The sequence below is a fragment of the Artemia sp. Qi Xiang Cuo genome, chromosome 1 (assembly GCF_049724085.1).
Source record: "Artemia sp. Qi Xiang Cuo chromosome 1, ASM4972408v1, whole genome shotgun sequence".
Classification (NCBI taxonomy): Eukaryota; Metazoa; Arthropoda; class Branchiopoda; order Anostraca; family Artemiidae; genus Artemia; species Artemia sp. Qi Xiang Cuo.
This window is the reverse complement of record NC_142794.1, coordinates 5506608-5534378: the sequence shown is the minus strand read 5'-3', so window position 1 is coordinate 5534378 and position 27771 is coordinate 5506608. Positions and strand designations below refer to the sequence as shown.

The 27771-nt window shown below is 35.6% G+C and overlaps 1 protein-coding gene and 1 long non-coding RNA gene across 2 annotated transcripts; one reads left to right on the top strand and one right to left on the bottom strand.

Moving 5' to 3' along the window:
• Positions 1 to 152: 152 nt before the first annotated feature.
• On the bottom strand, positions 153 to 22574 carry LOC148955941 (uncharacterized). Its single transcript, XR_016142117.1, has 3 exons — positions 22306 to 22574; positions 4108 to 4227; positions 153 to 285 (listed from the first exon to the last, which is right to left on the bottom strand). It is a non-coding gene; the product is annotated as an uncharacterized LOC148955941 (long non-coding RNA).
• A 2949-nt stretch (positions 22575 to 25523) lies between these two features.
• On the top strand, positions 25524 to 26345 carry LOC148955940 (uncharacterized). Its single transcript, XM_089108101.1, has one exon. The coding sequence runs from the start codon at positions 25524 to 25526 to the stop codon at positions 26343 to 26345; it is 822 nt and encodes a 273-aa protein (XP_088964227.1).
• Positions 26346 to 27771: the final 1426 nt, after the last annotated feature.

Genomic DNA, 27771 nt, shown 5'->3' with positions numbered 1-27771 from the left:
CATGCTTTATTAAAGAAAAATGCGATCAATGTGAATCGGCCCTCAAGAAAGGAGACCTCCTCTTCATGTATAGAAGAGTGCGCAAAATGGCTAATAAAAAGAACATCAAGGTGTTCTTTTTATCAAGGTGTCATCAAGGATGACAACTTACCAATGTATGTCCTGATGCTCATTAATGAAGCAAGAAATGTTAAACACGATTCAATCATTAGCATCTCCTGATCAGGTTCCAAATATGAGTAGCGAAGGTTAGGAGATAGGCTTAAACATTCAAGGACATGAAATCTGTAATAATAGAAATCCCGTTAATAAGGTAACATATATATTATACACAAATTAACAACAATCAATCAATAATACAGTCACAAGTCCCCGCAAAGGTTTCATGTACCATAATGGAAAAAAGGTAATACTCTTGTATTAAATGTGGAAATTTCCTCCCCCTTTCAAAAAAAATACTATGACCTAGAACAGGGTTGTCCACTTGTTTGTGTAGTAAGTTCTGCGCTTAGCAGGAATACCACGCCGGATACAAAACTGCCGAACTAAATTTACATTTATTTACTGAACGGAGTTTACGTTTATCTGTTTGTGAGACAATCTTCGAAAATAGTGCTGTGTATAAGAAATGTGGTAATACTGTTGAATTATTGAGTTTAGCAGGGATTATTCCATTGAAACGTTTTTTTTTTCAGACAACTAATGCATAAAAGGATGATCTAGAATGAGCCCCAACAGATCCTGAGCCCAGGGAAAAGTGTACCTCATTGAACCCCTCTTCAGGGGCGTAATTTGCTATGGGGCAGGGGAGTGACTCCCCTCCCTGAACTCAGTTTACCCCCATCCCCAAAGACCCGAGTTTGCCCCCCCCCCCAGCTAAAATTTAGTTCCTCCCAAAATTTTGTCAAAACAAACATAAACCTGCATAATTCAAGCATCAACAGAAACATATCAGTTTTGTTTAGTAGGCTACATATTTACCTTTATAGTACTATAAAGTACCTTTATTGTACCAAATGGCTTCTTTTTTAGTTTTTACTGTCATTTCTACTTGATTTGAGAAAATTGGCTCCAAGTTTGCCCCCCCCCCTAGGATTTTGACGAAATTACGCCACTCTCCCACTTACTAAAGCACTGGTTTAGATACACAAAACCAAAAACAAAATAAGGTGACAGAGACGTTTCGTTTTACTTTCTTATGGGTCACCCTCTGCGACTTCGCTACACATATGATCGGCTTGCCACATATGATTGTAATATCAAAATTATGATCGGCTTAGCCGATCATAATTTTGATATTACAATCATATATCTCTTGCTTTATGTTATCTGTATGAAAAATAATTATGTTTCACAATCAATATGCTCACAATTTTTCACAATAATATGCCCACATTCAGACTTTATGAAAAAAGTTTAGCGCAGTATCAAAAACAGTGTAAGAGGAGAAAGGTAATAATTGTCTGTTTTAGAGGTGTTTTTATTTGTTTCTCTCCCTTCCCGCTTCTCCCGAAATAGAGTTCTCCTTAAATAACTTGCTAAAATATACAAAAACAAAACATAGCACAATTTAATTTATTTGTAACAATTTATCTTTAGTATAAAAAAAGGAAATGAGAGAAAATCAACACAATACACCTCTAACATAAAGTAACGGGCAACCCTGTGCAATCGACATACCCCTTACTATACAACTGATCGTAATTTTCATTCCATTATAGAGCATCTAACTTTTGTATGAGCATCTAACTTTTATATATATATATATATATATATATATATATATATATATATATATATATATATATATATATATATATATAACTTTATATAACTATATATATATATATATATATATATATAACATAGATTAATAACTTTCTACTTTTGCAATTTTAAATGGAAATAGCTGACTTCAACACCATGCAACACCTCTTGCAACTACAGGGAATGGTAAATGAGGAAAAACTGCATGTTCCAGAAACATCAACTCATCAAATTTAAGGGGGGGAATGTATTTTTCAATAGCTACGGGGAAAACTTTGTTTTTTCCAATTTTAAAAGGCATTTTTAAATGAAAGTACCCCCCCCCATAATAAAGGTATGGTTGAAGGTCTAAAGGATAGAGCAAAGACCCCCTCCCCCTTAACTGACACCACTGGTAAGGTCGATCATTAGGTATAAATTACACTTATTTCAATTACACATTGCCAATATCTAGGAGGGGAGGGGGTACACTTGTTGTTTTTCCAGTTTTTTTCCAATGAAAATACCAAGAGGCCTTTTTCAAAAACCTGAGGGCACGTACACCCCGCCCCTAATCGACACCACTGGCAAGTTCAATTATACGGTGTAAAGGACGCTTATTTCATTTGAGTATTGCCAATTTGTTTTCCAAGAGTTATTAGATGACAATAGATTTTCTTGAAGAATAAGCTCCAGTCCTTTGGTGAAGTTAGAAAGTCATTATCTACTACTATTTTGACAATGCCAAAAATGGCGATAAAAACTTCGTCTACTTCTCTGATTTTAAACATCTCTAGATACGAAATTGGCCTTAAACTTTCAAAGGTCATAACTGTTTCCTACTCCGCAGAACCACTTAAAGCTTCTGGCAGTTTTGCTTCCATCAAAACATTTTGCAGCAATTTATTTGACGTGGTGCATGCAAATCAGTCCACCAGTGCATTTGCCAAAATAATATTATAGGAAATAATTATGGAGATATAGGAGATAATGATTAAAATATAGGAAATTGCCAAAATAATATTTTTGGAAATTGCCAAAGATTACAATTTTGCCAAGAATTAAGCCCAGTCTTCATTCTTTTTCAGGCGATGGCAGCTGAGTGAAAACAGCTTTTTGTTCACTGGATTCGACTTTTCTTTAAAAAGAGTCACTCAAATGGGCACTCAAAAGCACCAATGCAGATTGAGCCGTGTCTTCATTCTGGGTTTTCCATGTAAAGTCCCTGTGCTTATCTACTTTTTCATGCATCCCCAGTCTCCATAAGTACACTTTTCAAGGCTCAAAAAGGCAGATCAGGCGCATTTGAAGTGGCTTTTTTCAGAAAAGTCTGTTTTTTGATGAACAAAAAGCTGTTTTTAAATGGCCAACTCAAAAAGCTATAATGAAGATAGAGCTTTGGAAAATGGAAGCTGGGAAAAAATAATAAAGCACAAGAGACTTAACCAGAATAATTCATAGATGATGAAAAAAAGGCATAACATATTATTTTTTTTACCATGGAGAAACCTAAGTATATAATATATACAGAGTTATATATGATATTATACAAGGATCAAGCTCAAATTCTGCAGAAGAATGTCTCAAAATTCAATAATAGACAAGAAAAACCTGTTTCATGTAGTTTGAATCCATATTTTAGAAGATTATTAAATAATTATTCAACCTTAAAATACCAATGAAATCAAAATTAAAACATTTTTGTCCCCTGGACCCTCTGAGGTCTATTCATACCAGAAAACCATAATATTTTTCTTATGGTTGTTTCAGAATTATGAAATTTTTAGGTCAGCATCATATTTTGTCAGCGCTGCCATGTTGGACCAAAAAAAAAAGATAAGCCGTAACTTAAATCAGCATTTAAACCGTATTGATTCCAATATTGACACTCTGTGGATTTCCAGAGAATGATCACATCAAAGGAATGCTATTTCCTCAATATTTTTCAGAACATTTTTTTTTACTTATTTTCACTGACGTTTCGGTTCAGAAACTAGCCAAAATACGAAAATCTGTGTGGGGACAGAAGTGATCAATGAAGGGCTGTATCCAGGATTTTATCAGGCGGGGGGGGGGGAGGTTACGAAAAAAACTTTGAAAAATTCATCAAAAATTTGTTTATATTCATTTTTGTTACGTTTTTACGAGTCAGACAACCATTTCGGAGGGGGGGGGCAACCCCTTACCCTCCCCCAGGATACGACCTTGGATCCATGTTAAATTCCACTTATACCCTGACATAGATAAACCTTTTAGGAAGGAACATCCTATATTTCATCGAAGTTTATCTGTATAAAGTTCTTTCAACTGAAATACATTACAAAATAACGAAAAGAAATATAGCCTAGACTTTACACTCACCTCAGCAGCTTTTTTCAACAATTCTGCAGTCAATGTACTTTGCTTTTCTGTCCTTGCCTTCACTTGGGCAAGTTTGATGATTGATTCAAATGCACAGAACAAGTTTATCTCCACCAAAGCCTTGAATAAATATGACTAATAAGCATAAAATTTAGTCTTCAACTCATCATGAACAAAATAACGAATAGGCCTAGAGTATTATTCAAAAAGCCCAGTGATTCAAAACAATATGAGTTTAATTTACGCACGCCTCCGAAAATTAGGCCATGGGAGTGTTTACTGGAATTTCCACAGACATTGGGGTGTCACTGAGAAAACTAAGTTTGTGTTTTTAAGTAACATACTTCGCAGTGCTAAGCACAGCAAGATCATCAAATATTCAGCAAGTCTTCCACTCGTATCTTCTGCTCATTTTGACAACTAGGTTTTATTGAAAAACAAGTTGGAAAATGACAAGCTGTATGAAAATTATAGTTTGATTCTACAGTCTAATATCGTTTGGCCATGTTAAATGAATAATTACGAATATCCAAATATTACAGTTTTTGGCAGTCTAGCTATGGCAAACACAAAAAGCATGACATCAACAAATTGGTGAAAAGAGTTCAAAAGAAAATTTTTATAAGAAGTGTAAGCTCAATGGGTGGGCAAAGCTCTGAATAGAGTGTGGTTAAGGAGGGGCATGCCTAACTGCACTAGCCACAGGTGGCTTCATGATGTGATTAACAGTTACAAGTGCTTATATCTTTGTATACAGGAACCAACGCATTTCTTTGATGAACTCAGAGGGATATGCAGCACAAAAGAAAGATATGATCCAAGTGATGTTTCGAATGTGCTTCCTCCTTCTTTTAATCAGAGCAAGCTATGTGCTTGGACATTTGTCTTAGCCACTTGTCAAACAGTGGCACACAGAATAAAAAGCACGCTAGAAAGAAGTGATTGAATGTACTGTTAGAACAAAGTCATCAACCCCATATCAAACCTTCCCTTTTAAGGTAACAGTTAGTCTTTGGCTATTTTATCCATCTGTGTTCTAAAATCTTGGTTTTTTCTATTCTACTTGTGGGATACTTACAACCAAGTTGAAATTGATGCATAAAATTGTTCAACAGCACACAACAAAAGCAATCAAATCCTCAAGTTTGGACAGTTGGGACAAAAACTGGGAAAGTTTTTTTTATTAAGTCTGCATATGGATAAGAAGAACAGAAAATTTTCCAAAATTTTATTCTGTTTACTAAATATTGGCTTGACACCTACCACCATGGATTCACAATTCAAGACTGATTAAAATATATAGCATAACTGACCCAGATCTCACAATTTCAAAATTGCATGAGAAACAAAAAAGAAAAAATAGGGCACCCATGGCTCAGAGTGCTTATGTGATCTACATTTGAAATGACAGATTCTTTTTTGTTTTCTGTTAGGCAACAATTGACTATTGTTATTGCAGTTTTGCTTGTGTAAATGTTTCTACTGTTTTTCTTTGTTTTTTCCCTGTTTCATGTTTCTGTAAACAGGTTCTCAATTATAAACGTCATATTAATGTTGCTTTGACCCCCTCATGTACCCATGGCTTGCTGATACAACATACACAAGGAGTATTGCTTCATAAGAGGAAGTAAAACCAAATGATTACTCAAGTGGCCCCTGTTTTGCACATTCAGAGCTTACCATGTTCTTAATTGAAAAAAAAATCATACATTTAAAAAAATTTCTTTGTGCTTTACAAAAAAAGTATTCTAGAGCTTTACCTGAATAGTTTAATTTCAGCATTCTATTCCTACTATTATTACTAACAACTCACTGCAGCACCAAGCCACCTTAGACCAACACAGCTATACACACTCCTCTGTCCCAATTTATTCAAAGCCTCCCTCTTCATACCCTCCCAGGAAGTTCCCTTAAATCTTTCCTTACTACATCCTCCCACCCTTACCCAGGACAACCCAATTTTTTTGACCCTAGACAGTTGGCCAAAAAGGACAATATTTGACAGTCATCCTTCATCTGCAGAACATGCCCTAGCCATCTCAACTTTTCTCTCATTATAGCCCTAATAAGTAAGATTGAGCCACATTTTTTGTACAATCTACTGTTTGAGATACAGTCAGTCAGTAAGGTAACCAAAGCAATATACATTTAGAAACATTTAGCAAATCTTCCTCTATTTTTTGGAGCACTCATGCTTCAGAACTGTACTTGATCACTATTATCACAGTAGCTTTCAATATTCTAATTTTGGCTTGCAGACTTATTTTCCTATTCTTCTGAACTTTAATCAACTGGGAAAAAGTAAGCAGCATAGTTATATTTAATAAACTATTTGGTTGATATATTGAAGTCTTAAAGCAAACAAAAGTAAAACAAAGTAGCATATAATTATCAAATGGTTATATTTGTTCAATTCAGAAAAACTTTCAGTTAAGCAATAGTAAAACTCTTGCATAAAGAGAGGGCAGCTAGATCAAGGCAGTTCCCCTTATACTAATACTACTAACAACTCACCAGAGGCCAACACAGTTACACATGCTCCTCCCCCACCCAATTCATTCAAAGCTTCTCTCTTTACACCCTCCCAGGAAGTTCCCATTTCCCTTAAATATTTCCTCACAACTTCCTCCCAACCAAGGATGACCTACTTTCCATTTAGCCCTAGATGGTTGGCTAAAAAAGGATAATATTTGGCAATCTGTCATCCTTCATCTGCAGAAGATGCCCTAGTCATCTCAAACTTTCTCTCACTATAGCCCTAGAAAGCAAGATTGAACCCCACTCTTCATACAGTCTACTGTTTGAAACATGGTCAGTCAGTTGGGTATCCAAAACAATCGGTAGGTAATTTTTCTGGAAAATATCTAACAAATTTTAATCGATTTTTTGGAGCACCCATGCTTCAGAACCATATTTGACCACTGTCATCACTGTAGCTTCCAATATTCTAATTTGGGTTCATAGACTTATCTTCCTATTCTTCTAAAGTTTTTTTCAACTGTGAAAAAACGCTCTGAGCCTTGGCTATTCTACTTTTAACATCTTCACAGCACCCAACATCTTTAGTAAAATACTACCAAGGCAAGTGAAGCTGTCCACTTGATTGATCTTTTTGTTACCAAATATCATCTTCTCATCTTAACTTATGCCTAGCCATAGCAACTCAGTCTTCTTGACATTAATTTTCAAACCTATTCTAGCACTCTGGAACCCTTTTAAGCTTGCTCTTCATCTTCCTGTAAAAGACTATTTTTTAAAATTTGATATGGTTCAAGGTCAGCAATATGAGCCTGAGCTATATTTCCCTAATCCAAAATAAAAATGACAAGAAGTTTCCTGGATTTCATTAACCAGAACTTACTTAGAACCAGTAACAATTGGAGTATCCATACTAAGTAGTAGATTGTAAGATCTGATTTTGACTGTGAAATGTCTGAGAGGCAATGGTGCATTTGGTCATGACCAATGCTTTTCTGGCTTTCCCAAATTTGTCCTGAATTTAAGAGTAGAGTCAGCAATCAGTCTTACATCTTCCTTATCATCAACATTCATTTGAAAAATTTGCAAACTATTTGAACTTGGCAAATGAAAAATTCATGATGGGAGTTTGTGGTGCAAGGTGAATGATTTACATTTATTGGTGTTAAAATCATAATTTGGTCCAGGCCACAAGACTTTGAGACTTTAAATCCTTTTTTAGACTATTTATGTTAAAATTGTAATCAACAAGGTCAATAACCTTTGCATGATCACAGTGTATTAGGTAAAAGCTTATTGCCAAACTAGTTACAATCATTTATATATATAAATCATATAATGATTAGAACTGTAGATAAGAAATAAGTTTAGTTGTTAGGATTGTTGTATTGGAAAATTGTGCCACATTAGTGGATATTAAAGGCCATATTTCTGGGAGTATGCAAAAATTTTTCCTATTCCTTTTCTAGCCATGGCTGATTATAAGAAAGATATCAAACAGGAAAAAAATATATCTTTTAATTACAAGTTCATTATACTTTCCAAATATAATAGTCACTAATATACTGTCACCAAATACACTGTCATTGCAGTTATGCACCCTCTCTCCTGAAGGGGCCAGATATAGCCATAGGATACACATAAAAGTTTGCTAATCTTTTGGGATTGCTTTATGATGTAGATTCAACATTGTAAATAATTTGCTGTCAAAGAAGCAATCAGTTACCCTATTTCTTTATAATAAACTAGGTGAGCAGGCATGACTGTTGTGATGGTTGTTGCACTTAGAGCAAAATTAACGTCATTTCTCTTCTCCTACTATCCAAAAAAAAGGAACTACCACATTACTGATACAATGACTTTAAAATAAAATATTACCTATGGTGATCCCTAGGCATGCAGAGCCTGGGGGAGCTCGCTTTAGTTTCCCCCCTGTTTGAAGAGTCCTGTGAACATGCCTGTGAAGTCTCTTACCAATGAACATTTGAAATATCTGACCCCTCCCTCTAATATGTTTGTCTGACTCATCCAATTTACAGGTGCATGGGTCAAAACTAGTCCCCAAAGCTGCGCCACGCCGAAATGACGGCGGCGAATGTGTGATTCAGCATCGGCGGCGGCGCGCCACCATGGCGCGCCCAATATTTTTGTGCGGCGCGTCGCCTATTTTCCACCGGCGGCGGCCCACGGCGCGCCGATTTTTCTGATTAAAAATAATAATAAAAATTCCACTTCACCAAGCACGTTCAACCTCGATTTTAGTAAGGATTTTTAAATGGTTGGCTAAAAACATACAAGAACAATATGACAAAACAAGAATTTTTTGGGCTGTTCGGAAAGTGTTTATGTTCACCGTCGATCAGACCAAGTAGAATTCTCATTTTTAGCCACTAGACCCAGGGAAACCTATTTTGTGTTTATGTTTAACATCGCATTGTTCCTATAAAATCCCGTGTTTAGTCATTTCCTTCTTGTTAATGATTTGGGCTAATGTGTGTATAACTTTCAAAGTTTGAAGTTCAAACATCTCCTGTTCATCAAATACATACAAAAAGGAAGTGAAAAAAAACAAAACAAATAACAACATCGAAAAAACACTGTATACAAATCAGATACCGTGGCTTAACAACACCAACAATTTTAAATCAGCGGTTACATCACTTCAGTTACAATTGATGTAACAAAAGTCAGTTTGTTCACTCTGCCTGGAGCCATTGATCTTTTTGCAGTCACTATCAGTCCTGTCGTGCTAAAAAGCCGTTTAACTGGGGCACATGTGGCCGATACAGCCAGAACTTGACGAGCGTAAGCTGCCACTCGCGAGATCTGATACTAGTACTGTACCTTGGGGTCCCACAGAATGCCGCAAATGGGCTTCTTCTTTGTATCTGCTGAAATAAGTTGTTTTATAAGGGAGAACAAACCTGCACCTTCACCATAGGGCTCCTGCTCACTACACTACAGGAGGAACTAAACTGCACCTTTGCCCTCTTTTCTTATCAACACGGAATAACCCTCCGAAATTCTTTTCTGAAAGAAGTGGTCAATATATAACGTTTTAAGTCAAAGTTTAAGGCTACTTCAACTTCAGTGTGCCTGCTAACTGTGCAAAAAAATGTAATTCATTTCTATAGATATATTTCTATACTAGCTCTAGATAATCTACCAAGCGGGAAACTACCGCAAATCAGCATCGATAAATAAATGAAACCCAAAACGAACAAAAATAACAATAGAGTCAAACTCAAAACGAGCAGAAATTAACATAAGTTGGGCTCAAACCCCTATGCCTTCCCAAGGACAGAACAAAGTTTTCACTTTACTGAAAAAATATAAATGTTTTTACTTTTATAACTTTGATAAGTCAAATAATATTAACATCTTGATTACTAAATATCAGTATATTTATGCTAAACTGACAATGCATATTCATTTGTATTTTTTTCAGTAAAGTACAAATTATGTTCTGGCCTTGGGAAGTCATAGGGGTTTTGAGCCCAACTTATGTTAATTTCTGCTCGTTTTGAGTTTGATTCAGTTATTTATTGTAATGTCTGTTCGTTTTGGGTTCCATTTATTTATCGATGCTGATTTGTGGTAGTTTCACGCTTGGTAGATTATTTGACTTTAATTTTGCTCATTTTTGGTCTAATGGAGTTCTTTACTTTTCTTTGAAAAAACTTATTTTTTGGAAACAGTTTTTTTAATTAATATCTGTTCGTTTTATATTGACATAGTCTTTTCAGGGAATAAGAAAATTATACTTTAAATCTTTTAGTTTTTTTAAGAATTTATAGTTTGGCCGGCTATTTGTATGCTGGAAAACAATTTTCAGCAAAATTTAACAACATAGACCCTTATAAAAATCTGGACACAAAAAATAGTGTTTAATTTAGTTTCATATCTCCTCTTGTTGACCTGAAATGGAGAACTTGATAACATTCGCAAACAAATTTGTTTACTTTCTTTGATAGCTTGGATAAACTTACGCTATTTTGATTTGGTCAAATTTTAAGAGTAGAAGAAGCCCTGAAAGTTTGAACATAATACCCTCAGTCGTTCTTGGGATACTGCTGAGATGCCTTGTTGGGAATTAGCATTAACACAGTGCATCTTGATTTAATATTATGGCAACATTTAGTTTTTAAACATAACGGCAAATGGGAGGGTGGGCGTGGGAGGGGGATTAGTTTCCCTCCAATCACTTAAAATGAGCATCAGCCCTTTCTATTTTCAATCGAATGAGCCCTTTTCGAAGTTCCTACGACAACTTTTTCGATACGAAGTGCCCTGGTCTAAACAACAACAACAACAAAAAAATTATACATTATACCCACATCGATCTCTACTATAAAAATGTCAAGCCTTCCAATCACTTTCGATTATTAAAAAGGGAACTAGGCTTTTCGATTTCCAAACTAATGATCCCTTTTTGAGTTTCTACAACAATCGCTTTCTATAAACACCATATATGCCCCCCGGGCATAAATTACAACCCTTACCCTAAGGACTGTGAGGATGGTTGTCATCCTCTAAGACCTAATTTCCAGAACTTTCAACTACGTTAAACAAAATGGCTATCTCAAAATTTTGATTGGATGTGTTTCGGGAAATGGTGGGCGTGGAAGGGGTGTTAGTTGCCTTCCAATCATTTTCGACTATTAAAAAGGGCACAAGCCACTCCAATCTCTAATTGAATGAGCCCTTTTTGAAGTTTCTACGACAAACCTTTGATATGAAATGCCCTGGTCTAAAGGAAAAAAAATAAATAATACATTTTGCCAACATCGTTCTTATATACCTCCAGGGCATAAATACAAAACCCTTGCCCTAAGGGTTGTGGGGGAGTAACCTCCTCAAAAAACATATTTTCTCTCTGGAAATCAGTTACTCTGAACATTATGGCTATCTTAAAATTTTGATTGGATGTGTTTGGGGAAAGGGTGGGTGTGGAAGGGGTGTTAGCTGCCTTCCAATCAATTTCAACTATTAAAAAGGGCACTAGTTATTCCAATTTCCAATCGAATGAGCCCTTTTTGAAGTTTCTACGACAACTCCTTTGATACAAATTGCCCTGGTATGGAAAAAAAAAAATGATACATTGTGCCAACATTGTTCTTTACTTAGACATCTCGATTGTGCTGCCTATGAAAACAGCCTGAATTGCCTAATGCTCTTTTACCTACCTCTTTTCATCCGAAAAATCAGAAAGAAAAATGAACAGCATTTTAAAGTGGAAGGTAGAATTTTTGTTTCAAGAAAAATTTCTTCTTCTCCTTCCTATGAACCGATATACATGGTGAGCCCAAGATGACAGTATTTATTTTTAAGAAATAGATTAGCCGGGATGACGGTTGAAGCCCAGAGGTCAATATCGATAACCAGAAAAGAGAAAAAAACTGGCGGCGGTTTAGTGACGCCGCCGCCAATAGAATCAGCGGCGGCGTCAGCGCGCTGATGCAAGCTCGGCGGCGCGCCGCCTTTTTTTTTCGGCGGCGCGCCGCCGATTTTCGGCGCGGCTTCGGGGTCTAGTCAAAACAACCAAGACCATTCTGAGGATAGATAAGAAATATATAATTTGGGCTAAATATTTGTACATTAGGGGGAATTGGGGCTAAAGTATAGCAGGGCTGCATGCAAAATGTGTTAACTATATATATATATATATATATATTTATATATATATATATATATATATATATATATATATATATATATATATATATATATATATATATATATATATATATATATATATATATATATAAATAATTTCTGAGACCACACTGGCTAATCATGATAAACAAAAAATCGCGAAGAAAGGAAACGAGGACAATTAACAGCCAGTGAAAAAATTGAAAAATTATGCAAATATTTCGGTCAAGACCTCCGCTTGACCGTCCTCAGTGCAGAATAAAACTGATAAAAATATAAAAACCAAACCTTAAAATAAAAACACGAAACTAAAATTGGACGACCCTTTCCTAGTAACGGTGAAAGGGTAACTGAATAAAAAACACAAGTCTAAATGGCATTTCAGAATTTCATTTTGCGTAAAGCACTTTTAAAGGCTGATCGCTTTCCAGTTTGATTGTTATCGGAGACTCTATTCGATTGCACAATATAACTTTGTGGATGTATGTAAAAACGATCAGAATTAATAATTTTGTCATAAATGGGACTTAGAAAAATTTCTCCAGTGTCTCTATTGAGAGCTACCTTTTGGTGAATGTGCTTTTTTATTTCAACTGCCTCCCTGAAAACTTGCGTGAGACCCTTAACGGGGGCAACGATGGAGGCCTCATCAAACAAAATGAAATGGTGTGGATTCTCGTACACATGTTGCGCCAAGGCGGAATCAAAAACCTCAGGCATTTGGCGTAACCTCATTGCCTTGTCAATTGAGGACTTGTGCTCAGATAGCCTCTCCCCCAATTGCTGTTGGGTTCTACCAACATAAAAACAGCCACAAGAACAAGGAATTCTATAATCACCACTACCCAGAATGGGGCTGGTTTTATCTTTGCCATTGTTAAAAAAGTTCTGTGTAATATTTGAATTTTTAAAGGCGACGCTAAGTTTATGTTTTTTAAGGATTCTTTTCAATTTGTCACTCAATTTTAGAATGTAGGGTAGAACAGTGAAAATTTTCTTATCATCCACCAATGGGGATCCACCAGATAGTCTCCAATGTGGAGGCGGGTATATTTGGTTCACGTGGTGCTGTGGAAAATCCAGATTTACTTCGAGGAGAGGTGGTTAAGAATATTCTTGATTTCATTCCATATTCCCCAATGTTAAAAAATCAGGAAACACAAACTCTCAAAAAATTAAAAAAAGACCCACACATCATTATCACCAGGGCTGATAAAGGAAATAAAATTGTTATCCTTGATAAAACTTCATATAATACAAAAGTTACAGATATTTTATATCTTATACTTGTATATCTTATACAAGTATAATATTATACTTGATAATTTGAAAATAAGTATGAAGAATTTTGGGAGATCTTCGAATGTTGAGGGAGGCCTGGGCCAAGAGTCCTTCCCCATGCCTTTGTACTTGCGTGCTGAGAAGAGAATGTTTTGACTAGGGTCAGATTTAGAAATAGAGATTCAGAAATAGAGAGGTGTCAGATTTACTTCGAGGAGAGGTGTCACTTCGAGGAGAGGTAGTCACTTAAAGGTTTATAGGGTGGAAAATCCAGATTTACTTCGAGGAGAGGTGGTTAAGAATATTCTTGATTTCAGTCCATATTCCCCATTGTTAAGAAATCAGGAAACACAAATTCTAAAAAATTTAAAAAAAGACCCACAACTCATTATTACCAGGGCTGATAAAGAAAATAAAATTGTTATCCTTGATAAAACTTCATATAATAAAAAAGTTACAGATATTTTATCAGACAGCCATACTTACAAGCCCATAGATTCAGACCCCACCGATAAGTTCACCCGTCTAGTACGAAAGGAGCTAGGAATTTTGCAAACTGAAAGACTTATTACTCCACAAATGTCTAAATTATTTTACCCTAAAGGTTGTTCAGCTCCTAAATTTTACGGGCTCCCAAAAATCCACAAAGATGGAGTCCATCTACGCCCAATTGTGGCTTCTTATAGCTCTCCGACTGCCAGATTGGGGAAATGGTTGTCAACACTTTTTCGCCCCCTTATGCAAACACAAACTTCATACATAAGAAACTCAGTTCACCTTGTTGAAAAACTAAAAGACATTGAAATAAAAAAAGATACAATTTTGGCCAGTTTCGATGCCATTTCTATGTATACGTCTTGCGACATTAAAAAATGTGAACTAGCTCTTCAAAGGAAATTAGAAGATAATATTGATCAAATAGACTACAAAACACTGGACATAGAAACTATTATGCGTCTCGTCCGTCTTTGCAATAGTTCCTCCTCATATTTCCGATATAATAATCAATTTTTCACCCAAATTCGGGGTTTACCCATGGGTACAAGTCTTTCACCATTTTTGGCAACTTTTTATATGGAATTCATAGAAATCTCTGCTCTGGATAATTTTCCGATAAAACACCGTTTCTGGGGTAGGTTTGTCGATGATATTATTTCTCTGTGGGAGCTCGGAGGAGAGTCACTTAACTCCTTCTTAACTCATCTAAACACTTTGGACTCTAACCTTCAGTTCACTTTAGAGCTAGAAAATAACCACAAACTTCCTTTCCTAGATGTTTTAATTTTCAATAAGTCTCCTGGCCTTGAATTTTCTATTTATAGAAAGCCTACGCATAACGATAGGTATTTGCATTTTTCCTCCAACCACTCTCCCTGCATAAATAGAGGAGTTGTTATTTCTTTGATTGACAGAGTAATAAGAATATGCTCAGAGCCTCACATAGACTCAGAATTGAATTATATTAAGGACATTTTATTTTGCAATGGCTACCCTATAAAATTACTTGAGACCATTATAGACAGAAGACGAAAAAAGGCTGAGGGGAGGGCATCAGGTCCACAAGCCCCAACAGTTACCGTCCCATTGGTGGATGATAAGAAACTTTTCTCTGTTCTACACTACATTCCAAAATTGAGTGATAAATTGAAAAGAATCCTTGAAAAACATAAACTTAGCGTCGCCTTTAAAAATTCAAATATTACACAGAACTTTTTTAACAACGGCAAAGATAAAACCAGCCCCATTCTGGGCAGTGGTGTTTATAGAATCCCTTGTTCTTGTGGCTGTTTTTATGTTGGTAGAACCCAACAGCAATTGGGGGAGAGGTTATCTGAGCACAAGTCCTCAATTGACAAGGCAATGAGGTTACGCCAAAGGCCTGAGGTTTTTGATTCCGCCTTGGCGCAACATGTGTACGAGAATCCACACCATTTCATTTTTTTGACGAGGCCTCTATCGTTGCCCCCGTTAAGGGTCTCACGCAAGTTTTCAGGGAGGCAGTTGAAATAAAAAAGCACATTCACGAAAAGGTAGCTCTCAATAGAGACACTGGAGAAATTTTTCTAAGTCCCATTTATGACAAAATTATTAATTCTGATCGTTTTTACATACATCCACAAAGTTATATTGTGCAATCGAATAGAGTCTCTGATAACAATCAAACTGGAAAGCGATCAGCCTTTAAAAGTGCTTTACGCAAAATGAAATTCTGAAATGCCATTTAGACTTGTGTTTTTATTCAGTTACCCTTTCACCGTTACTAGGAAAGGGTCGTACAATTTTAGTTTCGTGTTTTTATTTTAAGGTTTGGTTTTTATATTTTTATCAGTTTTATTCTGCACTGAGGACGGTCAAGCGGAGGTCTTGACCGAAATATTTGCATATTTTTTCAATTTTTTCACTGGCTGTTATTTGTCCTCATTTCCTTTCTTCGCGATTTTTTGTTTATCATGATGAGCCAGTGTGGTCTCAGAAATTATTTGAGACTAGCTTACGGGGAGCTTTTGACCAAGTCTGTTCTTAATTATTTTGATTTGTCTAAAAAACACGCCAACCTTATTAATCAACAAGAATTTTTACAGCGTTGTAGAGTAAAGAGAATTCTTCCGATTTCTATTCGTTTCCGCCTAAACCTAGGCACAAACTCCGAAAGGAACTTTTGGGATTTGGTTGTTTTTCAGCATTTGGTTCACATTTTAAAAGACCAAAAAAAAACGACGTTTTTTCCTAAGAAATGTAATTTCAAAAACTCGACAATTTATAAAGCAAAACCTATCAACGACGGATTTTCAGCAGATATCTAGATTAGCTCAGAATACTTTCCGCCACGACTTTTGTTTGGCTAAGCCTCGTTTATCAGAAAAGTTTGAAAAATTAGAGTACGAAAAATTTCAGAATTCCAGATGTTTTCTTCCAAGATTTTGTCCTGGTCCGGCCATTGAGAACCTATCTTCTAAAGTTCTTACTCCGGAAGAAACCCATGTTTTGTCCAAGGGGCCTAAATTTTGCCTACCTCCAACACAAGTGAATTTCGCAGAGATAGTCTCCACTGTGGAGGCAGGTATATTCGGTTCTCATTGTGCTGCTGAAAATCCATATTTTACTTTGAGGAGAGGTGTTTAAAAATATTCTTGATTTTATTACATTGTCCTAAAGGTCAACAAATCAGGAAACACACATTCTCAAAAATCTAAAAAAATACACAAACATCATTATCACCAGGTCTGATAAAGGAAATAAAATTGTTATCCTTGATAAAACTTCATATAATACAAAAGTTACAGATATTTTATCCGACACCCATACTTACAAGCCCATAGATTCAGACCCCACCGATAAGTTCACACGTCTAGTACGAAAGGAGCTAGGAATTTTGCAAACTGAAAGACTTATTACTCCACAAATGTATAAATTATTTTACCCTAAAGGTTGTTCAGCTCCTAAATTTTACGGGCTCCCAAAAATCCACAAAGATGGAGTCCCACTACGCCCAATTGTGGCTTCTTATAGCTCTCCGACTGCCATATAGGGGAAATGGTTGTCAACACTTTTTCGCCCCCTTATGCAAACACAAACTTCATACATAAGAAACTCAGTTCACCTTGTTGAAAAACTAAAAGACATTGAAATAAAAAAAGATACAATTTTGGCCAGTTTCGATGCCATTTCTATGTATACGTCTTGCGACATTAAAAAATGTGAACTAGCTCTTCAAAGGAAATTAGAAGATAATATTGATCAAATAGACTACAAAACACTGGACATAGAAACTATTATACGTCTCGTCCGTCTTTGCAAGAGTTCCTCCTCATATTTCCGATATAATCATCAATTTTTCACCCAAATTAGAGGTTTACCCATGGGTACAAGTCTTTCACCATTTTTGGCAACTTTTTATATGGAATTCATAGAAATCTCTGCTCTGGAAAATTTTCCGATAAAACACCGTTCCTGGGGTAGGTTTGTTGATGATGTTATTTCTCTGTGGGAGCACGGAGGAGAGTCACTTAACTCCTTCTTAACTCATCTAAACACTTTGGACTCTAACCTTCAGTTCACTATAGAACTAGAAAATAACCACAAACTTCCTTTCCTAGATGTTTTAATTTTCAATAAGTCTCCTGGCCTTGAATTTTCTATTTATAGAAAGCCTACGCATAACGATAGGTATTTGCATTTTTCCTCCAACCACTCTCCCTGCATAAAAAGAGGAGATTTTATTTCTTTTGTTGACCGAGTAATAAGAATATGCTCAGAGTCTCACATAGACTCAGAATTGAATTATATTAAGGACATTTTATTTTGAAATGGCTACCCTATAAAAATACTTGAGACCATTATAGACAGAAGACGAAAAAAGGCAGAGGGGAGGGCATCAGGTCCACAAGCCCCAACAGATACCGTCCCATTGGTGGATGATAAGAAACTTTTCACTGTTCTACCCTACATTCCTAAATTGAGTGACAAATTGAAAAGAATCCTTAAAAAACATAAACTTAGCGTCGCTTTTAAAAATTCAAATATTACACAGAACTTTTTTAACAACGGCAAAGATAAAACCAGCCCCATTCTGGGTAGTGGTGTTTATAGAATTCCTTGTTCTTGTGGTTGTTTTTATGTTGGTAGAACCCAACAGCAATTGGGGGAGAGGTTATCTGAGCACAAGTCCTCAATTGACAAGGCAATGAGGTTACGCCACAGGCCTGAGGTTTTTGATTCCGCCTTGGCGCAACATGTGTACGAGAATCCACACCATTTCATTTTGTTTGATGAGGCCTCTCTCGTTGCCCCCGTTAAGGGTCTCACGCAAGTTTTCAGGGAGGCAGTTGAAATAAAAAAGCACATTCACCAAAAGGTAGCTCTCAATAGAGACACTGGAGAAATTTTTCTAAGTCCCATTTATGACAAAATTATTAATTCTGATCGTTTTTACATACATCCACAAAGTTATATTGTGCAATCGAATAGAGTCTCCGATAACAATCAAACTGGAAAGCGATCAGCCTTTAAAAGTGCTTTACGCAAAATGAAATTCTGAAATGCCATTTAGACTTGTGTTTTTATTCAGTTACCCTTTCACCGTTACTAGGAAAGGGTCGTCCAATTTTAGTTTCGTGTTTTTATTTTAAGGTTTGGTTTTTATATTTTTATCAGTTTTATTCTGCACTGAGGACGGTCAAGCGGAGGTCTTGACCGAAATATTTGCATAATTTTTCAATTTTTTCACTGGCTGTTAATTGTCCTCGTTTCCTTTCTTCGCGATTTTTTGTTTATATTATATATATATATATATATATATATATATATATATATATATATATATATATATAATTTGGGCTAAATATTTGTACATTAGGGGGAGTTGGGGCTAAAGTATAGCAGGGCTGAATGCAAAATGTGTTAACTGTATATATATATATATATATATATATATATATATATATATATATATATATATATATATATATATATATATATATATATATATATATATATATATATAATTTGACAGTGTATATACATACACAAATCTTTGAATTAGCCAACCAGTATTATAAGCCTAGGAGACCAGCTGGACATAAGGAAATATGTTAAGAAAACAATTCTTACTTCATAATATGAAGAATAATCATAGTTAACACATTTGCATGCAGCCTTGCTATACTTTACCCCCAACCCCCCTAATGTGCAAATATATAGCCTAAACTATATATTTTTCAATGCATTATGCCACAAGTAACTTGTTTTTTCTAGTTTTTATTTCATCACACTAGATTCAATTTACAGGTGCATGGGTCAAAACAACCAAGACTTTTCTGAGAATAGATAAGAAATATATAATTTATATGTATATATAAATTAGATTTGTATATGTATATACACTGTCAAATTAGCCATTTGATGGTATCCTCACACAGCCTCACTATGCTTTACCCCCAACCCCCTAATATGCAAATATATAGCCCAAATTATATATATATATATATATATATATATATATATATATATATATATATATATATATATATATATATATATATATATATATATATATATATATATATATATATATATATATATATATATATATATATATATATATATATATAATTTGGGCTATATAATTGCATATTAGGGGGTTGGGTTGGGGGTAAAGCATAGTGAGGCTGTGTGAGGATACCATCAGATGGCTAATTTGACAGTGTATATACATATGCAAATCTTTGAATTAGCCAACCAGTATTATAAGCCTAGGAGCCCAGCTGGACATAAGGAAACATGTTAAGAAACAATTCTTACTCCATATAATGCAGAATAATCAAAGTTAACACATTTTGCAGGGGGAGAATCTTTATCTTCACTTTTTCCTTGTTTTTCTAACAAATTCATGAATTTTTTTGAACCTATATATTTATGGAGCATATACCCCTACCCCCAAATGTGCAAATATATACCCAAAATTGTATTCTGAATAAAATCATAACATTTATTTGCATAACAAATTAAATTTACACCCATATTTGCCATGTGCTAGATGTCTGGCTGCATACAAAATGTGTTAACTATGATTATTCTGCACATTATGCAGTAAACATTGTTTTCTTAACATGTTTCCTCGTCTCTATTTAGCAATCTAGGCAAATACCCAAATTTTATATGTACTTTTCAAAGCTTTTTTGTAAGCTCCCTCCCCCTGAAAAAAAATCCTGGATACAACCCTGTTGTTGATTCAACAACCAGACATTTATTACATTAACAAAATGGTTAATAAAAGTAAAAGACAAAAAGATGTAGTATATAGTGGGGAGATTGGTGGTGTTAGGTGCCTAAAAAAAAACTTCCCAGAACATACTTTAGTCTATAGATCCATCCTTGAAAATTTTATTTTTCCTAGCCAAACCACTTATTTTTCCTAGCCTAAGAAACCATTACCATTCTACATATAATGAAGTAAAAGTTATTTGGTAAAATTCTAGTTTAGCTACTTCTCACTAGTTGGGAAAGGGTTAGGTTAGAAAAATAAATCTTTCAGTAATGAATCCAGGGCCAAAAACATACTATACTCTGGGAAGGTATTGCCAAGCTTCTATGTTTACCCTTTTCTGATTTCTAAGTGTTAGAAATTTGCCTACTTGACAGGTCTATTACCTATTGAAGTTTTTACAAAACAACATTCACCTTAACTTTTGGTTATCAGTTTCTTTTTCTCTGGCTTTAGTTCTGAAAATGCAATTCCTGTTATTTGAGTAGAATTTCAAGCCATATCAATGTTTTTTTTTTCAGAATTTAGGAGATGTATTTGTAAATTTTTAAAACCTTATAAATTGGGATTGAGCAAAGTTGTGAAGCTGAAAACAATTTGTTATACTTCATTTAAGCAGAAGATTTATTTTGTAAGGTTTCACTTTTGAAATAAACAGATTTTCAGAGGTCAGGACTCTCTAGATGGTGAAGGAGTGGAGATAAGTAGTTCAAAATACCTTCCCAGGACATACTTTAGCCTGTAGACCCATCCCTGAAAGTATCATTTTTCCTAACATAACTACTTTACAAGATAGTGAAAAGTAGCTAAACTAGAATTTTAACAATTATTTTCATAAAATTTTTGACTCTCAATAGTTACAATTCTAGACTTATACCTAGCCTAGGAATAAAATAGGCATAGGCCTGTCCTAAGTTGGTATTTATTGTTTTTTTAAGTAGTTTTCAGAATTTTGATGTTTTGTTAAAAACAATTTTTATAAAACTCTACTTTAGCTACTTTTGGCAATCTTCAAAAAATAAAACAAAATAGGATAAAAATATAATAGTTTAGAAAAAATTTTGGCTATATATTTGCAACATCAGGGGGATGGTAGTAAAGCATTGCATATATTAAATATGTAACTTAACCTAACCACCCTTTTTCTGCCCCTTCAACCCCAAAAAACTCAAGTTTAAATATTGCAAATGCAGTGAGAAACCACTGTTTCTAATGCCCATCATAGGAATTTGATGTTGAAATAACCTGCTTGACTAGTTTCTTTCATCATGTTTTTTATACAATATGTAATGTGTCTTCCAGCTAATAGAACAGTACCAAAGTATGATCTAGGAAGGTATCTTGAAGTACCTATCTCTATTCCTCTCTCTAGAGGGTCCTGACCTTTAATGAACTTTAAAGGTCAGGACCTTTAAAGGTCAGGAGATTTTAATGAAAAATCTGTGTTATAAAAGTGAAAACCTTGCAATCTTCTGCTTAAATGAAGGACAACAAAATTGTTTTCAGCTTCACAACTTTGCTTAATCCCAATTTAGGCTATAAGGTTCTACAGATATGCAAATAGGCTAGGCCTATTTGAGGCCTATTTGAGGCATGAGATAGGCCTAGGGCTATCTCATGAATTTTGAAAAGAAACATTGATATGTCTTAAAATTCTACTCACATAACAGGACATTTTCAGGGTCAATATATACCAAATCATATTATTGAGTTAGGAATAAAAAAATGCATCAAATGGTGTATTCACTTTTGTCCTAACTCAATAGTATGATTTCGTAGATATTGACCAGGAGATGGGGTTGAGGTAGGTATTTCAAAATACCTTCCTGGGATAGGCTACTTTAGCCTGTAGACCCATCACCAAAAGTTTCATTTTCCTAACCCAATCCCTTTCCAAGATAGCTAAAAGTAGAATTTTACCAAAATTTTCCATGGTCTTAAGAATCATATGAAAGATAAATAAAGCACAAAACTTGGCTTATGCTAACATAGGCCTAGCCTAACTTAAACCCAATTTTTACCAAAAGAAATGATTGTACTGAGCTGTCTTTCAATATCTCGCTATTTTTGCTTCTAATAGCTTGCTTCATTGCTCTCTGCACAAAACTAGGTCTTGAAAACTTTCTAACTTTCATGTCAAGGCGTGAATGTTTACCATTGCTACTGTCAAGCAGCAAATAAATTTGAAATTTCAAACTATTTGAAAGCTATCTGGCATCTATTAGAACTTTGTAAGTAATGTAGATGACAGGAATGCTTGATACCAAAGGACTAGGATTTTCACTGGTTTAGTACCAAAGCATAATGTTCTAAAAATGGAATTACCGTCAAAAATTCCAAATAAAATACAAGTTGGCTTGTTTTTATTGGTGGTTAAAGGCTTTTTTTGCGAGCTGGAAAGTGAAGTTCGCTTAGCTCTCCGTTGTGTACATTTTACTATCCACAACTAGCGGAAAGCTACCGGACCTTGGTTTGTGAAAAGCACAGCAAAAAAAAACGTAATGCAGATATCCAATTGAAAGAATTCTATGATACCAATCAATTAAGGGATTTTGCTCGTCTATCCTCAGTTTCTCATACCTTCACAGCCTAAAGACACCCGGATACCCGATCTTTTTTTAAAGTAAGTTCGGGCATACAGACATCTGTATCATATTTTACATACTTTTTGTCTGTAGCAGCGTTAACACGGGTGAAACTTTTGGTGTTTTTTTTAAAATGGTATTTTTTGGGTAGCGTGACACTATTGTGGCACTTCTTAGCAAAAGTGACACTTTTTATCAAAGTAGTAATTTTTACAAATAAGAATATTAAAAAAAAGGGGAAAGATATCTGTCAATGTAAAAAAGCATCGATATCCTTTTTTCTTTCTATTTCTCCATTCCTCTGTTTCAGATTAAGAAACGCACGTTTCTATATCTAGTTCTGAAAGAGTTAGTGTCTGATCGACTATTAATTGTATTTATCATAGGGTCATCAATAGCTGAGACACATGTTCGTGTCATTCTGTTCAGTATTTTCAGAGAAAAGAAAAGTTCCAAGCATCCGAACGCACTGCAATAATCCAGATAGTTCATTTGTCGAAAAACTGGGTTAAAAACTCTCAATGGAGACGAGTATTGCTGTTTTGTTCCGTTTTCTCAAAAGAAAAAAAAAGTTCGGACGGCTTTTTCTCTCTTCTTTTTTCGTTCCTTTTTCCTTTTTTGTTCCTGACTCGAAGACCGTAAATCGCGCAAATATATCTACTCTGACAATTCCAAGCCTGGAGTTCGTTGCTTCTCCAAAAAGAATTATGTCAATAGGTACCCTCAACAGTAGAGCCCTCACCAAACAAGAAATAATAAACCTACTCCAAAGCGAGATAAAACGGAAATACTAGGACGCTATTGGTCTGGCCGAAACCCATCTTTCACTCACTGGTGAGGAGAAACACGAAGATGTCACCCTTCTACTTTCAGGACGTAATGATGGGGAACATCAAGATGGTATAGGTTTCCAATTGTCTAATAAGGCTAGAAAATTCTCAATTGCTGTAACTCCCCTCTTGGAAAGGTTCTTCATGATCCACCTGAAAGGTTAACCTGCCAACCTCACAATTATCCTAGTTACGCTCTGGATTTCAGCAAAGACCACAAAGAGTCTGAAAACTTTAATCTCAAGCTCCAAAGCCTAGTTGATTCTGTTCCCAAAAAGATATAATCTTTGTCATTTGTGACTTCAGTGCCATCGCTGGAAATAACTACGCAGGAAATGAAGATATAATGAACAAATTTGGCCATGGACAAATGAACAGAAGAGGGGAACGCCTTACCGAATTCTACAGAGATAGTGATTTAGTCACCACAAACACACTTTTCAAGCACAAACCTTGTCTTAAGACATCCTGGACCTCACCAGATGGAAAAACTAAATCTTGATAGACTACCATCCTCGTGTATAGACGTTGGAAAACGTCCGTCCTTAATAGGGTCACAGTAACTGGTGGCGACTTTGACAGCATCTATTTGCTTGTCAATGCCTAGGTTCAAAACGAGACTTAAAACAGTATCAAAACTGTCTGAGAAAACCCTCAAGTTCCGAGTAGATCCTGAGAGATGAAAACACACGTAAGATATATATTAACAATCTATCTGAAAAAATTTCGGACCTGACGTCAAATTCTCCACCTATTCTTCGCAAGGAATATACCAACAACCTGGTGACTAGCAGCACAAAAATCATATGATTATGATATTTCTTATTCCACACTGTATATAAAAAAAAAACAACCAGAAACCTTGGATAACTGACAAGATCTGCTCTCTCTTTGACGAAAAGTGCCAGCTCACGAAAAAGCAAGATAATGAAAGCAGGGACCGATACAATCATCTCAAACAGGTTGTAGAGAAAGCCAACCGCCGTGCTCGTCATGCTTTATTAAAGAAAAATGCGATCAATGTGAATCGGCCCTCAAGAAGGGAGACCCCCTCTTCATGTATAGAAGAGTGCGCAAAATGGCTAATAAAAAGAACATCAAGGTGTGTCCACTTCTCGACAAAACATGGAAATTAAATACAATCCACAGACAGAATCTGCTCTCGATGGAATAAGGAATTTGAAAAATAAACTGAGTTAGGTCATTAACCCAGACCCAACAATTATTGACAGCTTCCTCGTAACTTCTACAGACCCCAGTTCTCCTCCTCTTTGCTCTAACATAGAAGCAGCCATCAGGGACCTGAAAACAAACAAAGATAATGGCCCTGATGGAATCCAGCCTGAACTCCCGAAAATAAACTGCGAACCACTCCTTGACCTTTACCACAAAATTACTACAACTATTTGGGATAAAAATCACCTCCCTCACCCTGGTGGAAGTGGCAATAGTCCCCCTACATAAAAAAGGCTCTGAAGCTGTCTGCGACAATTATCACCCAATAAGTCTTACCAGCCACGTCGCAAAAATTTGTCACAAGAGTCATGCTCGGTCGTATACAAGCCATTTCCTCGACGGTCATACCAGAATACCAAACCGGCTTCCGACCTAATAGATCAACAATGATCAAACGTTTAATTCCCGACACATCATGGAAAAATACAGCTAACTTGGCAACAGCATCTACCCCCTTTTATAGACTTTAAACAAGCTTTCGATCTCATATGGAGGAAAGGTCTATGGCACATGCTTATTCACTTTGGCATCCCATCTAACCTGATCTCTTTGATCAACGACACGTATAAGAATTTCAGAAACCGCGTCATGACTGGAGAAAGACTCACCAAAACCAATGAAACCCCTACTGGAGTGCTACAAGATTGCCTACTATCATCGGAGCTGTTCAATCTCTTCCTACATGCATCCATTTCACTCACAGACAACCCGTCCGGAACCCTTATCGGAGGAATAGTGATAGACAAACTAGCATATGCCAACGACACATACTTAATAGCCGAGTCCCTTCAAGACCTCCAATCCCAGGCTAACAACGTTCACTCGTCTAACAGCCTCTTTGGGATTGCCATCAGCACCTCAAAATCGAAAGCCATGAGCTGCATATGCAAGCCCGATTCAAATGTCAGCCTTCAGCTGGGTGCAGACATCATTAGGTGGGTGGAAGACTTCACCTACCTAGGGAGCCTACTTACTTTTGATAACAACCACACCGAAGACGTCAAGAGACGCCTAACACTTGTGAAATTCAGCTTTAAATCCCTGATGCCCATCTGGAGGAACGAGAATTTTTCAACAATTCTCAAAATGAGACTCTTCTACTCCCTCATTATCCTGATTGCCATCGGTACCTGTGAATCCTGGACGCTTAAAACTGAGAATCAGTGTCACTTAGCTGCCTTTGAAAACAAATCCCAACGGTACATCACTGATATCACCTACCATGACAGAGTCTCCAACTCAAAACTTCTCAATAATCTGAAAGTCAAACTAACAATACTGGATAAAATAAATCAACAACAACTCAAATGGCTAGGACATACTCAAAGCATAGCTAACAATCGTCTTCCAAAGATAACCTTCGATGGACCAGTACACGGTTGCTTACAAAAACTTGCTTACAAAAACTAGAGGATAAAAAAAATATATATTTATGTTCATATAATCTGTAGAGATGAAAAATCAGGGCAGGGGGGGGGGTACAGAAGCACCGGAAAAATTAGCTGACAGTTCATAAAGTTGAGTTTTAAACATCAGATTAGCAAAATTCATTGAGGTGACGTAACAATAACAACATTTTATAACGTCTTCGAGACTTTTTTTTTAAAATGGTCATGTGGTTAAACGGGAAGAAGCATAATATAAGACTAAAACAAAACTTAATAGTAGAAATACAAGAGAGTCAAATAAAACAAGGGCGTAGAAAACTTGCATGAATTTGTATTAATAATAAAATGCAAGAGGTAATAAATAAATGTGAAGCGGCTACGTAAATAATATATTGTACATGATGGAAGAAGATGTTTAAATACAAAAACTAGAGGATAAAAAAAAATATATATTTATGTGCATATAATCTGTAGGGATGAAAAATCAGGGCAGGGGGGGGGGGTACAGAAGCACCGGAAAAATTAGATGAGACTTCATACAGTTGAGGTTTAAACAACAGATTAGCTAACTTCATTGAGATATAACAAAAATTTGATTTCAACCTAATAAAAAAAAACATTTCAGCAAAATAAAACAAAAAAAAAACACTGATTTAAAAAAATAAATAAAAAAAAAGATTGATTCCAACCTGTAAAAAAACATGATATTGGAATGTAAAAATTATCTGGAAATTCAAATCAAGGAATCCTTGCAAGTGAGCTGGAGAGCTCTGGAGACCCCTCCAGCTGGAGAGCTAGAGCTGGAGAGCTCTCTGTGACTTACTTCTCAGCTGGATGAAAACAGTAGTCAAACCCTTATGAACACATCGAACAAAAGATGTAGCTCAATAGTAACTAAAACTCAAACGAACAGAATCTTGGTAACAATGGATATATATAAAGAATCGAATTTTGATGCTTATTCGAAATATATAAAATTCATCAAGCTAAAGCCTGAGAAATGTTGCCCAGTTTTTGGAAAAGAAGGAAAACACTCCGAAACATCAAGTACCCTTAAGGAAAATCACACCGTCAGATTCAGCACATCAGAGAAGCCTATTACAGAGGGTTCAGGGTCCTGTGTACAAAAATATTGAATTTTGCATTTTTTGCCAGAAGCGAGATCACTGATGAGTGTTTATTTGTTTTGTTTTTTCGGTTATCGGTCTTGTATTTCCAGGGGTGATTTTGCCAAGCCAGTGATCTTAGACGATCGAGAGATGGCTCATTTTATATCTAATCAAAAGTTCTAGGGCTCTTTTTAAGAAACCAAAAATATTGGTAACCGACAACACCTCCTACACCTGTTTTTTTCTCAAAGTCGACCGATCAAGTTTTGAGATAGCCATTTTGTTCAGTATAGTCGAAAGATCAAATAACAATGTTTTTTAAGATGACTTGATCCCCTA

Bases quoted from the DNA above. Each gene is read 5' to 3' on its own strand.
- LOC148955940 (XM_089108101.1), top strand. From the start codon at position 25,524: ATGACTGGAGAAAGACTCACCAAAACCAATGAAACCCCTACTGGAGTG.